Genomic DNA, 13,991 nt, shown 5'->3' on the forward strand with positions numbered 1-13,991 from the left:
TCGCTTGCGAGAGGCACCACTGGCCTAGAGACTCTGCCTCGCCTGGTCCAAATCCCAAATTGCATCTGCAGCTTCCCTCTGGCTTAGGTCATCCAGGAAGCTTTCCAAATCCCACGGCCATGCCTTTTGGTTTCCACCCCAAGTTACTGCTCCATTTATGGTCTAGCACACATGTTTGGGGTTTGCTCAGTCCCCAGTCCTTCCCAGTTTCGTACTTTTTGTCATGGGTCTCTCTTGATGCAAGCCGGAGGGCAGTCCCTTTGCAAAGGGCCAGAATTGCTTGCCAGCTTTCCTTGCTCTGTGGCTGCACCAAGCCTGTTGTCAGACCACCCCTGCCCACCATTCTTGAGCTGCTGGCTCGCTTGCTCTCTTGCTGTTCTCCATCCCTGAGGGTCGTTATGCTGCCATGCTTCACCTTGCACCATGCCCCTTTTTTCATTTGACTCACTCTGCAAGTCTGGGGCTGAAAGCTGAGACTGGGTACTGGTGTGGGGCTGGGGCTGTGGTCACTTGGGGGAAAGCCCTGAGAGAGGGAGAGGAGACAGTGTGTGCACATCCCCTATGACCCTCTGGGGTCCTGGAGGCCTCCAGCCAGCCTCAGGTACCCAGTAGCCCCCTCGTGCTGAGCTTGCTCCAATCCGTATCGCCCCGTACAGATCCGTGGCCAGCTGCAGTCCCACGGCGTCCAAGCACGGGAGGTCCGGCTGATGCGGAACAAATCCTCAGGTGAGCTTTTGTTCTAGTACCTTCCTCTTCCACTGGCCAGCCTCAGCCTCCGAGTCTCCCTCCTGCCTCTGCCTTTTCCCTCACCCTCCCTACCCTGCCTTCCTGCCACAGCTGGGAATGGGCAGCTTGGGGGTACCCTCTTCTTCTCTCCCCCTCATCCCACTCTCCTCACAGCTCCGGCCAGTAGCCTCTTGTGCGAGGCTGTCAGGGAGGGGGTGCAGCTCTGAGATGAGCTGAGTGCTCCCCGGGGGCAGGGCCAGGGCCAGGCTCCGGGGAACCTCCTCTTTGGGACTCTGAGTATCTGAGATGGTCACCCCGTCCCCCCAGTAGCCTCCCTTCCCTCCCCTTTCTTCTCCTTCCCCTGCCCCTTGCTCTCCCCCACATTTTTCTGGTAACAGCCTCTGACCAGAAAGAGGTCTGACACGGCCCCACCCATGTGTCCCAAGAGGGGAGGCAGGGGATGGCTCTTGTCCAAGGGTGCATCCCAAGGAGCAGCCAGGATCGCTGGCCTCGCTTGTTCCCTCCCTCCCTCTTGCAGGCTGCTTGGAGCTGGCCTGAGGTTAGTAGGGTGGTGGGGGGTTGTCTCTGCAGGACCTCTGGCCCAGGCTCCCCAGGGCAGGCACAGTGGGGCCTCGTTCTGCCTGGGCTTCTCTCTGCATCTCTCAGTCTCTCTCCTCCCCACGCCTCCATCTCTCCATCTCTCTCTCTCTCCATCTCTCTCCATCTCTCTCCATCTCTCTCTCTCTCTCTCTCTCTCTCTCTCTCTCTCTCTCTCTCTCTCTCTCTCTCTCTCTCTGTCTCTCTGTCTGTCTCTCTCTGTCTCTCTCTCTCTCTCTGTCTCTGTCTCTGTCTCTGTCTCTCTTTAATTATACCATTCCATCCTCCTGTGCATCCTAATGGTTATTCTTTCGGAGATCAAGCATGCCCCTCAAGTCCCGCCGTGTCTAAGCCCTCCCTGTGTGTGCACCTCCAAAGAAGGAGCTACTTTCCCCTGGTATCAAGCCCTGGATCCTTTTCCCATCCCTGGCCAGGCCTGGAGTCTCTCTTCATAGCATGTAGGTCTTGCTCTGCTGTACCCCAGCCAAGCTGACAGGATTCTGGTCTCCCTGAGGCGCTGTCCCAGGTGCAGCCCTCTCTGTGGCCCTGGGCGCTTCTCCCAGGCACCTGCTGATTCTTTAAGATCTACCTGGACGATCCTGGCCCCCATTCTCCTGCTGTCTTGGAGGACTTGGACTGTAGGTGGCTGTAATCTTCCCAGCTTGGCCCTGAGGTGGCTCCCTGGTGAGGCCAACCTTCCCTGGACTGTGGTGAGGCTGAGGTGACCTTGTGTCCCTAACTCCCTCTGGTTCCTGTTGGGCCTAGAGCCTTCCCAGCCTCCCCGAGCAGCCTGGCCCAGCTTCTCTTTTGCTCCTTTGATTAAACACCTGTTACAGGACCCCTCCTGGGCTGCCCTGGCCTTGTGCTGGGCCCCACCATTTGGTTATTTATTCTGGCCCATGTGAAGCCAGCTGCCTGCCCATCTGTCCTCCTTCCTTCTCTGGAGACGTCTCCTTTTACCCTTTCCCTCCCAGCTCCTTCTCTCCATCTCTATCACCCCAGGCTGTCCGGGCAGGTGTGCCTGAGCCCCATCTCTCTGTCTTTCTTCCCAGCTGGCGTGTGTGTATCCCCTGCCCCCAACCCCTCTCCAGCTCTGTTTTCTTCCCTCCCGCTTCCCTCTTTCCTGCCCCTCCCGACCATCTACCTTGCCTCCCACACCCTGGTCTTTCTTTGCTTTTCTCTCTCCCTTTCTTCCTTTTTCCTCCCCCCACTTCCCTCTCTGCCCCCCAGTCCTCTCCCCTCGGGTCCCGCCCCCGGGAACGCCGTGTGTCCAAAGCTGTTGACTAACCCACTGCGTCTGTATCTGAATGCTGTCTCCAGGTCAGAGCCGGGGCTTCGCCTTCGTCGAGTTTAGTCACTTGCAGGACGCTACACGATGGATGGAAGCCAATCAGGTTGCTTTGCCGCACTTGAACCCCCCCCCCAAACAAATACTACTTTGTAATCGAGCGCTCCCCATCGCCTGATTCTTACGGACACAGTTCCCTGCCCTGTGGCCCTGTGTCCCATCCCCCCACCCCCTCTCTCCCCCTTCCTGACCCTCACTATCTCCTCTTCCCATCTCTCGCTACCCACTGGGCTTCCCATCAGGAACCCACACTCACCACTGGCCCTTCCCACTGGCCAGGCACTAGCTCTGCCTCTCTTCCTCTCCTGGCTGAGCTTTCAGAGAAAGGGCTGCCTTGGGGGTGGGGTGGGGGTGGGGTTCTTCCACCTAAGTTCCCACTCCCCGGGGGACCGCCCTGCTCTGGGGTCAGGCAGAGCCAGGACTCTGTTCCACTCTTGGGCACCGCTGGAAGTCCAGCCATTGGGGAACTTAGCTGTTGGCACACTAACTAGCAAGTCCTGTTTTGCCAGCTCTGTCCCTGCATGTGAGTTTGGTCCTTTGATTTCCATGGGACAGGCCAGCACTGCTCTGTTGATCGAAAGTACCAGTCAGGAGTGATGGTTTCATTCACCAGGACTCACTTCGGTCACCCCACCCCTCCCACTGCACCTGGCCCCCACAGGAGTCACCACTTGCCCCACTCCGCTAGGGACAGGCCTGCCCTCTCAGCGAGGAGCCGTGCTGTCCAGAAGGGAGGGGAGCCTGCTCCCCCAGCCTGGCACGGGCTCCCAACCCAGCAGCTTTGGGACCTTCAGAGACCCAAAGCTTCTGCTCGCGCACCCAGAGCCCAGCTCACTGGTGTGGGGCACTGAAGGAAAGCCTCAGGGGAGGAAGGGGCGATGTGGTGGAAGGGAGGCTCAGCAGGGGCGGCCCTGGGGCCATCTCTGCCGGTCCACAGGCTAGTGCCATGGGCCCAGGACCCAGCCAGCCACGGGAAGACAGCCTCACAGCAGGACCGTCCATCTTTTAAATATGGCTCTTTCTTTTTCCCCTTCTCCAGCACTAGTGCGCGTGCGCTCTCTCTTTCTCTCTTTCTCTCCCCTCCTCTCCCTCCCCTCCCCTCCCCGTCCCCCCTCATCCCAAGTGTAGCCTGTGTAGTGCTGGCCCTGGGTGTGGCCTGGCAGTGTCAGGGCCGAGTGGGGGTTTCCCCCGCTGTCCGGCAAGCTTCGGGCAGCCGAGCACTGTGTGCCTGGTGGCGTGTGTTCACGTGTGCGTGCGCGTGCCCGGAAAGGCAGCAAACAGCTGCGCCCGAGGGCTGTGGCGCTTTCCCTCCCTCCTTCCCTTCCTTCTTCCCTCGTCAGTTCTCCGACCTCCCTCCGTTCCCTGTCCCTCATCCATCCAGCTGAAGGGCTCGCTCACTCTCTTCTCCTGTGCTGAGACGGTGCGTGGGGCACTGCTGCCTAGGCCTCACTGTGCTCTGCTTTTCCCCGCAGCACTCCCTCAACATCCTGGGCCAGAAGGTGTCCATGCACTACAGCGACCCCAAGCCCAAGATCAATGAGGACTGGCTGTGTAATAAGGTACAGGGGCGGTGGCAACGTCTCTGTCTCCCCGGGGCCTCTGAGTGGTGTGGGTGTGGAGGACTGGCTCAGCTCAAGCAGCGCTGCTCCTTGCCACCCACCCACCAGTTTGTACTGAGCTTTCACTTGGTGCCAGGCTCTGCCCTCATGCGGCACGATCTTGCCTGAAGCCCCAGTAGACTTGAAACAGATGTTTATGTAAGTGACTAGTGACAGTGGAGGCATAATGTGATCCATAAAATGTGGGCTTCAGAACCAGACTAGCTGAAGTTAGACTCTCCCAAATCTGCCTTGATTTTCGTCAGGGTATTTAACCTCTCTTTGCCTCACTCTCCCCATCTCTATGATGCAAATACCAATGACCCCGCTCCCCAAAGGTAGTTGGGAGGATTGAAATGTGGTGATGAGAGGGTAACACTTGGAACGACACCTGGCCCGCCGTTAACAATGTTCAGTGTCAGCTCTTGTCCTGAAGGAACGTGTAGGGTGTTCTGAGAGCCTGTGTCAGGTGACCCAACCTCTGACAAAGCCATGTCCGCCTGAGACTTAGGGTACAAGCTGTAGCTCTTTGCAGTCATATTCCCTAAGAGGAGGCTGAGGCTCAGAGAGGTGGAACCTTGAGTTGTGCCTTGCTCCTGATCGTGGGCCATGGATGCCACCGTGAGTTCAGATCTCCCCTGGGGCCAGCCTCACAAGCAGCCTTGGGACTCTATAGCCTCACCTCCTGCAGCCGTCTGGCAGCCCTGAGACCTAAGGGGAGACCTGAGAGCTTGCGGAGGCCCTCTCCCCAAGAGGAACTCTGCCCAGTAAGGGGAGTGGTTCCTGCTTATTTCAAAACCAAAAAAGTAATATCAGAAGGCGGGTGTCCAACCTCTCTGGAGAGGTAGGGACAGAGTGACGGGAGGACTCCATCCCTCCTGTATTTTCAGATACTCCTTGAAACTAGGGGATTCTCTTTCTTTTCTCTCCTTTATCCACCACATGCTGTTGCTCTCCAGTCTTGTCACTTCCATCACAGAAATGCCATTCCCACTGCTCAGGCCAGTCCTCACCTCCTCCCCCACACAGTCGCCACAGGCCCCTCTCTGGTGTGCTGGCCTCTTGCCTCTTTCTCCCACTCCCTCACTGGTGACATTCCTCAAAACCACTTCTGACCACGTCCCTCCTCCTCTGCTGAAAACCCCCACAACTCTGAGCTTGAGTGTGACTCCCCTCTGTGATCTAGTGTCACCTTCCCTGTCCAGCCTTTGCTTTTGCCTCTCTCCTCACCCTCCTACACAAAATCTCTTGCTGCCTCCGCCAGCAGTCGCTTCCCAGCAAAACCAAACCAAACTCTTGGACCTCCCAGATCAAACAGCCCTGCTGACTATACCCAGCTGAGTGATCTGGGCCTCTAGGCCCGCTCCCCTCCCAGAGCCCCTGGGGGGGACCATTTCCACAGACTCACCTGCTGCCCCTCTGTGCTACATCTGCTCCCCACTGTTAGGCCAGGAGGGCAGAGGCCATATCCTGCACGGAGCCTGGCGCGGGAGCAGTGCTTAGTACGTGACCATGGATCACAGACAGAAATGTGGTGAAAGCTGGGCATCTCCAGAGGCTGCAACATCCCAGGCAGATTTATTTCTCAAGAGCGGCAGGATCCAATCCAGTCCTCGAGATGAAGGAGGGGTGGGAGTCTGGCAAGAGAGGGGCTGCTGGCTTTGAGGGATAGAAATAACGAGGGTTTCTGAATAGGGAAGTACATTTTGGGAAGAGGAACCTACCAAAGGGACTTTGGAGGTGGGGGCATTTCTGGGAGTTGGTACCTCGGAGCAGGCGGCACTTGGTAACAGAGGGGGGGGAGTTATGGATCCTGAGTTGAGGGGTTGGCACTGAGGACAAATTTGAGACCATGTAAAGGGAAGATTCACAGGACCGAGGAGGACAGCCAGAGCCCCAAAGCCCCCTGCCACCCCTGACCCTGGGACCTTCCCGGGGCATGGCGGGTTCCCTGGGGGATCTCTGGATCCACGTTTGGAGGGTGCAGTGGAAAGCCCCACCCCCTCTGATAGCCTGGCCTGTGCCTCACAGTGTGGCGTCCAGAACTTCAAACGCCGTGAGAAGTGCTTCAAATGTGGTGTGCCCAAGTCAGGTATGGCCCTCCTACCTCCCTCTTTCCCGGGACGTTGCTGGGAAGAGGGAGAAGGGTGAGGGGCCAGTGCTCTGGGAGGAGGGAGACCAGCCTGGGAGCCCCTCCCCCTTCGTCATTGGCCTGTCTTCTGCCGCCCCTGACAGAGGCAGAGCAGAAGCTGCCCCTGGGCGCAAGGTTGGATCAGCAGACACTACCGCTGGGTGGTCGGGAGCTAAGCCAGGGCCTGCTGCCCCTGCCACAGCCCTACCAGGCCCAGGGAGTGCTGGCCTCCCAGGCCCTGTCACAGGGCTCGGAGCCGAGCTCAGAGAACGCCAACGACAGTGAGTCAGTTGTTCCTTCCTTCCTCCCTGCCCTAGGGTGTCTAGACTGGGCTCTCCAAGGCCAGAGAGATGGTGGTGACCAGGACTTCATCCTCCCAGGGGCCTCTGCCTGGTGGGGGGACACACATGTAATGTAGGGAGAGCAGAGGAAGAGCATTGCCAAACTCGACTTTGGGGGTGTGTTGAGAAGGTTCTCGGCAGGTGGGTGACTGAGCTGGGACTTGGACTGACAAGCAGAGTTTATCTGAGAGGAAGAGGTGAGGGGAAGCAGTGGGCGCAAGGACGCGGAGGCCAGGGGAGAGGGAGCAGAGGGGAGCCACCAGAGGGTAGGACGGGAGCGGAATATCAGTGGTGCTTCCTAATGCTGGGCCCCTTCCTGCAGCCATCATTTTGCGCAACCTGAACCCACACAGCACCATGGATTCCATCCTGGGGGCCCTGGCACCCTACGCAGTGCTGTCCTCCTCCAACGTACGCGTCATCAAGGACAAGCAGACCCAACTGAACCGTGGCTTTGCCTTCATCCAGCTCTCCACCATCGTGGTGAGGGCGGCACAGGGGGGGGCCGGGCAGCCAGGATCCCGGCCCCCGGGGCAGGGAGGAGGGACCCTGACCCTAGCCCCCCACCGCGGCCCCAAGCCTGGAAATGGGGCAATGGAGCCGGGGACCTCCCCGGGCCTGACCCTTCTGCCCCTGCCCCCGCCACCTCCTCCCCCAGGAGGCAGCCCAGCTGCTGCAGATCCTGCAGGCCCTGCACCCGCCGCTCACCATCGACGGCAAGACCATCAACGTTGAGTTTGCCAAGGGTTCTAAGAGGTCAGGGCCCCACCTGTGTCCTTTCCCAGCTTGCCCCCCAGCTTGGGGCCTCCTGTCTCACTCCCAGTCTCTGACATCCTCCCCAGGGACATGGCCTCCAACGAAGGCAGTCGCATCAATGCTGCCTCTGTGGCCAGCACTGCCATTGCCGCGGCCCAGTGGGCCATCTCGCAGGTACTCAGAGACTCCCCTCCACCCCAGCATCCCTGTACCTGGGCCGCCTCCACCCTCCCGCTCCCTCTCTGCAAACAGGAGGGCTGGCTTGCTGTTTTGGCTTCCTGTGGCCCCGAAAACCTCTCACAGTGGTCGCCGGTGGGGGCTATGGGGTCCGCGCTGCAGCTCCCTTCCCAGGCACCTCCTCCCAGGCTTTCCTTTTCAGCGCCGTCGCGGCTGCTTTTCTGTTCTGTTTGGTAGCTGTATATCATCCTGAATTGTTACAACCTTTCTTGGTAAAAGGGAATTTATAAGTGGCTGCAAGAAAATTGGCAGATGACAATAAAGAAGGGGAGGATGGTATCTTCCTTGGTCTGACACCCAACACATATATCACGCAACACATGTACCAGTGTCAGCCCTAGGAGCGTTTTGGCGCGTGTCTGTGTTCCAGTCTTGTTTTTGTCACCACCCTGCTCTGCTCTGGCCGGGTGGCCCTTGTTTGAGGGCTGCATGCTTTCTGTCAGCAGACACTTGCTTCACTTGTGGGCAGACGTCTCTTAGCTGGTCCCCCTCCCCTCTGTGCCCCCTCCTCTGCTAATGAACCCCTCCCACCTGCCCCTCAGGCCTCCCAGGGTGGGGAGGGTGCCTGGGCCACCCCCGAGGAGCCACCGGTCGACTACAGCTACTACCAACAGGAGGAGGGCTATGGCGGCAGCCAGGGCACAGAGTCCTCTCTCTATGCCCATGGCTACCTCAAGGGCACGAAGGGCCCCGGCATCACTGGAACCAAAGGGGACCCAGCCGGAGCAGGTTAGCCTCAGCATCTCTCCCTGAGCCCATGGTGGGGACTGGCAAGCATAGGGTCCTGGGCCCTGCCGTTCACGTTCTCCTTTTTCCCTGTCCCCCTTCACAGGTCCCGAGGCCTCCCTGGAGCCTGGGGCAGACTCTGTGTCCCTGCAGGCTTTCTCCCGCACCCAGCCTGGTGCCACCCCTGGTGTCTACCAGCAGTCAGCAGCTGAAGCAAGCGGCAGCCAGGGCACTGCTGCCAACAGCCAGGTGAGGAAAATCAAGGGGAGGTCCTGGGGGCCATGGGGGCACTGGTAGACACTGAGCCCTGTTCCCCTGTCTTGCCCCATGACTAGTCATACACCATCATGTCACCCGCTGTGCTCAAATCTGAGCTCCAGAGCCCCACCCATCCCAGCTCTTCCCTGCCACCAGCCACGAGTCCCTCTGCCCAGGAGTCCTACAGCCAGTACCGTGAGTAGCCATGGCCTACGGTGAGGGGTGGAGAATTCCTTAACAAAGCAGAGAGGAGTGCGACCCCCTCTTCTCACTCTCCAGCTGTTCCTGACGTCTCCACCTACCAGTACGACGAGACATCTGGCTACTACTATGACCCCCAGACTGGCCTCTACTACGACCCCAACTCTCAGGTGATAGGGCAGTCTGGGGAGTGGGCAGGGTCTGCAGTCCCCTCCTCGAGGTCTTCCCTCACACCCCTTCTCCCCCACCTCCCCCAGTACTACTACAATGCTCAGAGCCAGCAGTACCTGTACTGGGATGGGGAAAGGCGGACCTATGTTCCTGCCCTGGAGCAGTCAGCTGATGGGCATAAGGAAACGGGAGCGCCCTCGAAGGAGGGCAAAGAGAAGAAGGAAAAGCACAAGACCAAGACGGCCCAACAGGTGAACACTGGGAGTCCAGCAGTCACTGGCTGGCTGTTAGGTGTCTTCTGATGAATGCCATTCTGTCATCTGTTATCCTCCGCTGCCAAGGGAGGGGATGGCGGTGGATGTGCACGTGGGCAGTAGTTGTGCCCAGGAGAGACCAGGCTCCCGGTCCAGCTCTGCTCTTTGCTGCGTGACCTTGAGCCAGGGCCGTCTCCCTACCAGGTACATGGTAGGGCTGCCCACCTCCCTGAGGTGGCCAGTGCCATCCAAGTGTACCCTGTCTGCTTTCCCATCCCCTGGTGGGAACCTTTGTGCTGTTGGTGGCAATGTGGGCTGGTGTGGGCACGCCTGAAGCCAGGCTAGCCCTGCCTGTGGAAACAAATGCGCATGCATGCTCCTTTGGGCCCAGAACCCCACCTAAGGGTGTGTCCGTGTCTGTCTGTGTATATATACCCCAGAGAACTTCTCGCGGGCCCATCAGGGGGTGGGCAGGAAGACAACCATCGCAGTGTTCTGTGGTGGTGGGCAGTTGGAGGGAACCTCAGTGTCTTGTCTGTGGAGGAAGAATATGACAGTCTGGGTGCAACACTTAGAAGCAAGAACTACGTGTTCCTTTGGCAGCCTGGTAAATTCTAAAAATGGTGTTGTGCCTGGGGGTCGGGGTTGGGCAACGACATGGAACGTGGCATAGTATCACACGTGTAAATTAAAATTATACACAGAGCAAGCCATTCTATGCATTTTAGAACGATAAAATGAAAACACACGGCAAACCTAATAGCGTGGGTGCCCATGAGGAGAATGGGGGCACAGCTGGGGAGGGGCTTGCTGAGGAGCACTGATGACAGGACGACAGAGAAATGGGGACTTTCACTTCCGCCTCTCTCACCTTCTGCTTGAGGCTGCAGGGCAGGAAGGGGCGGGCTGCTGCAAGGGCAGAGGTTGGAGTTGGCGACCCCAGCAGTCGGAGGATTCCTAAGAGCCTCACCCCCACCCTCGCCCCTAGATTGCCAAGGACATGGAACGCTGGGCCCGCAGCCTCAACAAGCAAAAAGAAAACTTCAAAAACAGCTTCCAGCCCATCAGTTCCCTACGAGACGATGAAAGGCGGGAGTCGGCCACCGCAGATGCTGGCTACGCCATCCTCGAGAAGAAGGTGTGTGTGGCTGTCCATCCGCGCCCTGCCCCCCAGTCTTGTCATCCCTTTGGTCCTTCCGTGGAATCTCTGAATTTCTGTGTTCCTCCACCCCAGGGAGCACTAGCTGAGAGACAGCACACCAGCATGGACCTCCCAAAACTGGCCAGTGATGACCGCCCAGTGAGTGCCCAGGGCAGAAAGAAGGGCAGGGCTCTGAGCTAGCCAGACCAGACCTCTCACCCTCACCTTTTTCAGAGCCCACCGAGGGGGCTGGTGGCAGCCTACAGCGGGGAGAGTGACAGTGAGGAGGAGCAAGAGCGCGGGGGGCCGGAGCGGGAGGAGAAGCTCACTGACTGGCAGAAGCTGGCCTGTCTGCTCTGCCGGCGCCAGTTCCCCAGCAAGGAGGCGCTCATCCGCCACCAGCAGCTCTCCGGGCTCCACAAGGTGACTGAGGGAGGCTTGGCTGGGAACCCTGTCCTGGCCCGGCCCAGCCGCTTCACTCCTCCTCCTGTCCTCCTTGCAGCAAAACCTTGAGATTCACCGGCGAGCCCACCTGTCAGAAAATGAGCTGGAGGCACTTGAGAAGAACGACATGGAGGTGAGGTGTGACCCACTCCTGGGCTCCATCCCTCGGTCCCTTACCAAGCGCTCCATCTGTGTAGGCAGCTGGCGCTCAGGTTCCTCAGCTAGACACAGCCTGGCTGCCATCAGCCACTTCACGTCCTTTCCCTGCAAGGCTTCTTCCCGATTCCCCCCATGCTGGCTGCTGGCATTCACAGGACCACAGATCTGTTCGCTAGATCTAGCTCCCTTTGGGGGCCCCCCAGCTGTGCCCATGTTTCCTGCAAATAGCGATCAGCTCCTTCATTCTCCCACACACTCTTTCAGCAAATGAAGTACCGGGACCGCGCAGCTGAACGCAGAGAGAAGTATGGCATCCCTGAGCCGCCGGAGCCCAAGAGGAGGAAATATAGCGGCATGTCTGCGGCCTCTGTGTGAGTGCCCGGGGCCAGGTCGGGGGCCTGGGGCCGGCAGGCCAGTCGCTCACACTGTGCCACTGTCTCCTGCAGGGACTTTGAGCAGCCCACGCGGGATGGGCTGGGCAGTGACAACATTGGCAGTCGCATGCTCCAGGCTATGGGCTGGAAAGAGGGCAGTGGCCTGGGCCGCAAGAAACAGGGCATTGTGACTCCCATTGAGGTGAGTCTGTGGGGATCCCATCCCCATCCTCCAGTACTCTCTGCTGTAGCCCTAGCCCCCACCCAACCTGACAGAGTCTGCCTCCCTCACACAGGCCCAGACACGGGTGCGGGGCTCCGGCTTGGGTGCCCGAGGCAGCTCCTATGGGGTCACCTCAACCGAGTCATACAAGGAGACGCTGCACAAGACAATGGTGACCCGCTTCAACGAGGCCCAGTGAGCAGCTGCAAGACCTACTTATACTTATGTTGGGTGTCCAGCCTGGAGCAGGGGAGGATGAAATGTTGGGTGGTCAGAACAGGGGCCCTGCACCTGTTGACTGGCCTAACTCCGCAGCCAGAGAGGCCCTGACCAAGTCAGACTTTTGAGTTGGTGACTTTTATTGGAAAACTGGGCTGGGTTCATGTCTTTCTTTTTGTAATAAAAGCTGAAAAGTCCGCAGCTTGCATGTCTCTTTCTCATGTCCCAGAGTGGTTTGTGGCCCACACAGATACAGGGACATAAACACAGATGGACAAGATCTTGGTCACAGCCCCTCACCATTATCGGGTCCAGCAGGTCATGCTGTACCAGGAAACCAAGCACCACCAGGGCACCGTCAGGCTTGAAGACCCTCTGGGTCACAGCCAGGACTAGGAACCCCCCATCCCCTGGCCTTGCCACCCTGCAGCTGCACTTGCTGTATGGCTGCAAGGCTAAACTGTACTTGGGTCTGGGGACAATGCCTGAGGGCACCTCTGAGTGAACAACGATAGGCACTCTGGCGCCAGTGGGCCCTGTGCCCTCAACAGGCTGATGACCCCAGAGGTGTGGAGATAAGAGAATCAGCCTGCCAGTCCCAGGGATGCCCCACCAGTTGGGTCCATCCTCGTTCTCATCCGCTCCACGGCTTTTACCACAGCACCAGTCCCACTAACCAGTCTCCACCCTGTGATTCACAAGTATGCGTGTGCTCTCAGCACAGGTCTGAGTACAGTGGAACACGAAGCTGGGGCTGCCCTCTCCGGGCCTTGGGGGGGCTGGGCTGTGAAACGGGGCCAGGAACCGCCCCTCCCCAAAACATACATGCTTTTAAGACAAGAAGGTGGAAGGGAGGTAGTGTAGGAAGAGCAAGTGGTTCAAAGCCCCTCCTTCCTCACTTAGTAGTCTGCATTATGACATCACCCTACACAAGTTGTAAGGAGAGGGATGAAAAAGCGAGGCTGGTGTAATCTTGATCCCCAAAACAGATGAGATAATTCAAGAAGAGAACATTTCAAGCCACTTACACCTGTAGATTAAAAATCCTTAATAAAGTCTTAGCTACGGCTTCCCTGGTGGCGCAGTGGTTAAGAATCCGCCTGCCAATGCAGGGGACACGGTTTCGAGCCCTGATCCGGGAAGATCCCACATGCCGTGGAGCAAGTAAGCCCGTGCACTACAACTACTGAGCCTGCGCTCTAGAGCCTGTGAGCCACAACTACTGAGCCCATATGCCACAACTGCTGAAGCCCACATGCCTAGAGCCCATGCTCCGCAGCAAGAGAAGCCACCACAATGAGAAGCCCGCTCAAGGAAGAGTAGCCCCCGCTTGCCGCAGCTAGAGAAAGCCTGCACACAGCAACGAAGACCCAACGCGGCCAAAAAGAAAGAAAGAAATTTATTTTTAAAAAATGTTAGCTAAATGAATCCAATATTATATTTAGCAAATATGTTTGGATCAAATAGTTTATCTCAGGAATGCAAAATTGAGTCAACATTAGAGAAACTATATATGTAGTGCTCTACATTAACAGACCAAAAGTAAACAAACGTAATAATCTCAACCACAGAAAGCATTTGATAAGGTTCAAGAATCAATAAATCCATACTTACAGAAATTAATGGATAAAAGAATAAATACATGGAGGAGAAGAGAAATATCTCCTATACAGTAGAATGTCAACTAATAATCACGGCACAATGATGATGTTCTGTTAATGTTATGAAATCTCTGGGTGCTAAAGCTAGCGGTTACACTTTGATGTAAACAGGATATTTACACAGATTCAAAGTATCTCTCCATGAGATATATGTTAGTTAATTCCAAAGGGGGAAAATAGTATCTTTACAGTAGAGAAACCTGGCAGATACCATCTTAATGAGGGAACAAAGTGAACATTATCAGTATTAAAATCCTGAGCCATCTGATAGGATGAAATGAGGAGACAGCATCACTTTTGTGATATTCCCAGGCAATATGCAGAACACGAATCTAACCACAAGGAAACATCAGACAAAGCCAAACTGAGGGACAGTCTACAAAATTCCTGTCTTATAATCTTCAAAAGTGTCAATGTCATGAAGGT

The 13,991-nt window shown here is 57.3% G+C and overlaps 1 protein-coding gene across 1 annotated transcript in view; it reads left to right on the plus strand.

The window, feature by feature from the left end:
- Nucleotides 1-12,105, plus strand: part of RBM10 (RNA binding motif protein 10) — a 29,572-nt gene extending 17,467 nt beyond the window's left edge. The window contains 20 exon segments of the mRNA XM_082680877.1: nt 657-726; nt 2,644-2,717; nt 4,144-4,230; nt 6,301-6,361; nt 6,505-6,681; nt 7,064-7,224; nt 7,400-7,497; nt 7,584-7,671; nt 8,277-8,463; nt 8,567-8,709; nt 8,796-8,913; nt 8,998-9,089; nt 9,177-9,341; nt 10,333-10,482; nt 10,579-10,644; nt 10,720-10,908; nt 10,988-11,062; nt 11,353-11,459; nt 11,535-11,664; nt 11,759-12,105. Coding sequence (XP_082537003.1) covers nt 657-726; nt 2,644-2,717; nt 4,144-4,230; nt 6,301-6,361; nt 6,505-6,681; nt 7,064-7,224; nt 7,400-7,497; nt 7,584-7,671; nt 8,277-8,463; nt 8,567-8,709; nt 8,796-8,913; nt 8,998-9,089; nt 9,177-9,341; nt 10,333-10,482; nt 10,579-10,644; nt 10,720-10,908; nt 10,988-11,062; nt 11,353-11,459; nt 11,535-11,664; nt 11,759-11,884 — 2,364 coding nt within the window. The 3' untranslated portion in view covers nt 11,885-12,105.
- The last annotated feature ends 1,886 nt before the right edge of the window (nt 12,106-13,991 follow it).

Source organism: Grampus griseus (genome assembly GCF_964374135.1).
Source record: "Grampus griseus genome assembly, chromosome: X".
Lineage (NCBI taxonomy): Eukaryota > Metazoa > Chordata > Mammalia > Artiodactyla > Delphinidae > Grampus > Grampus griseus.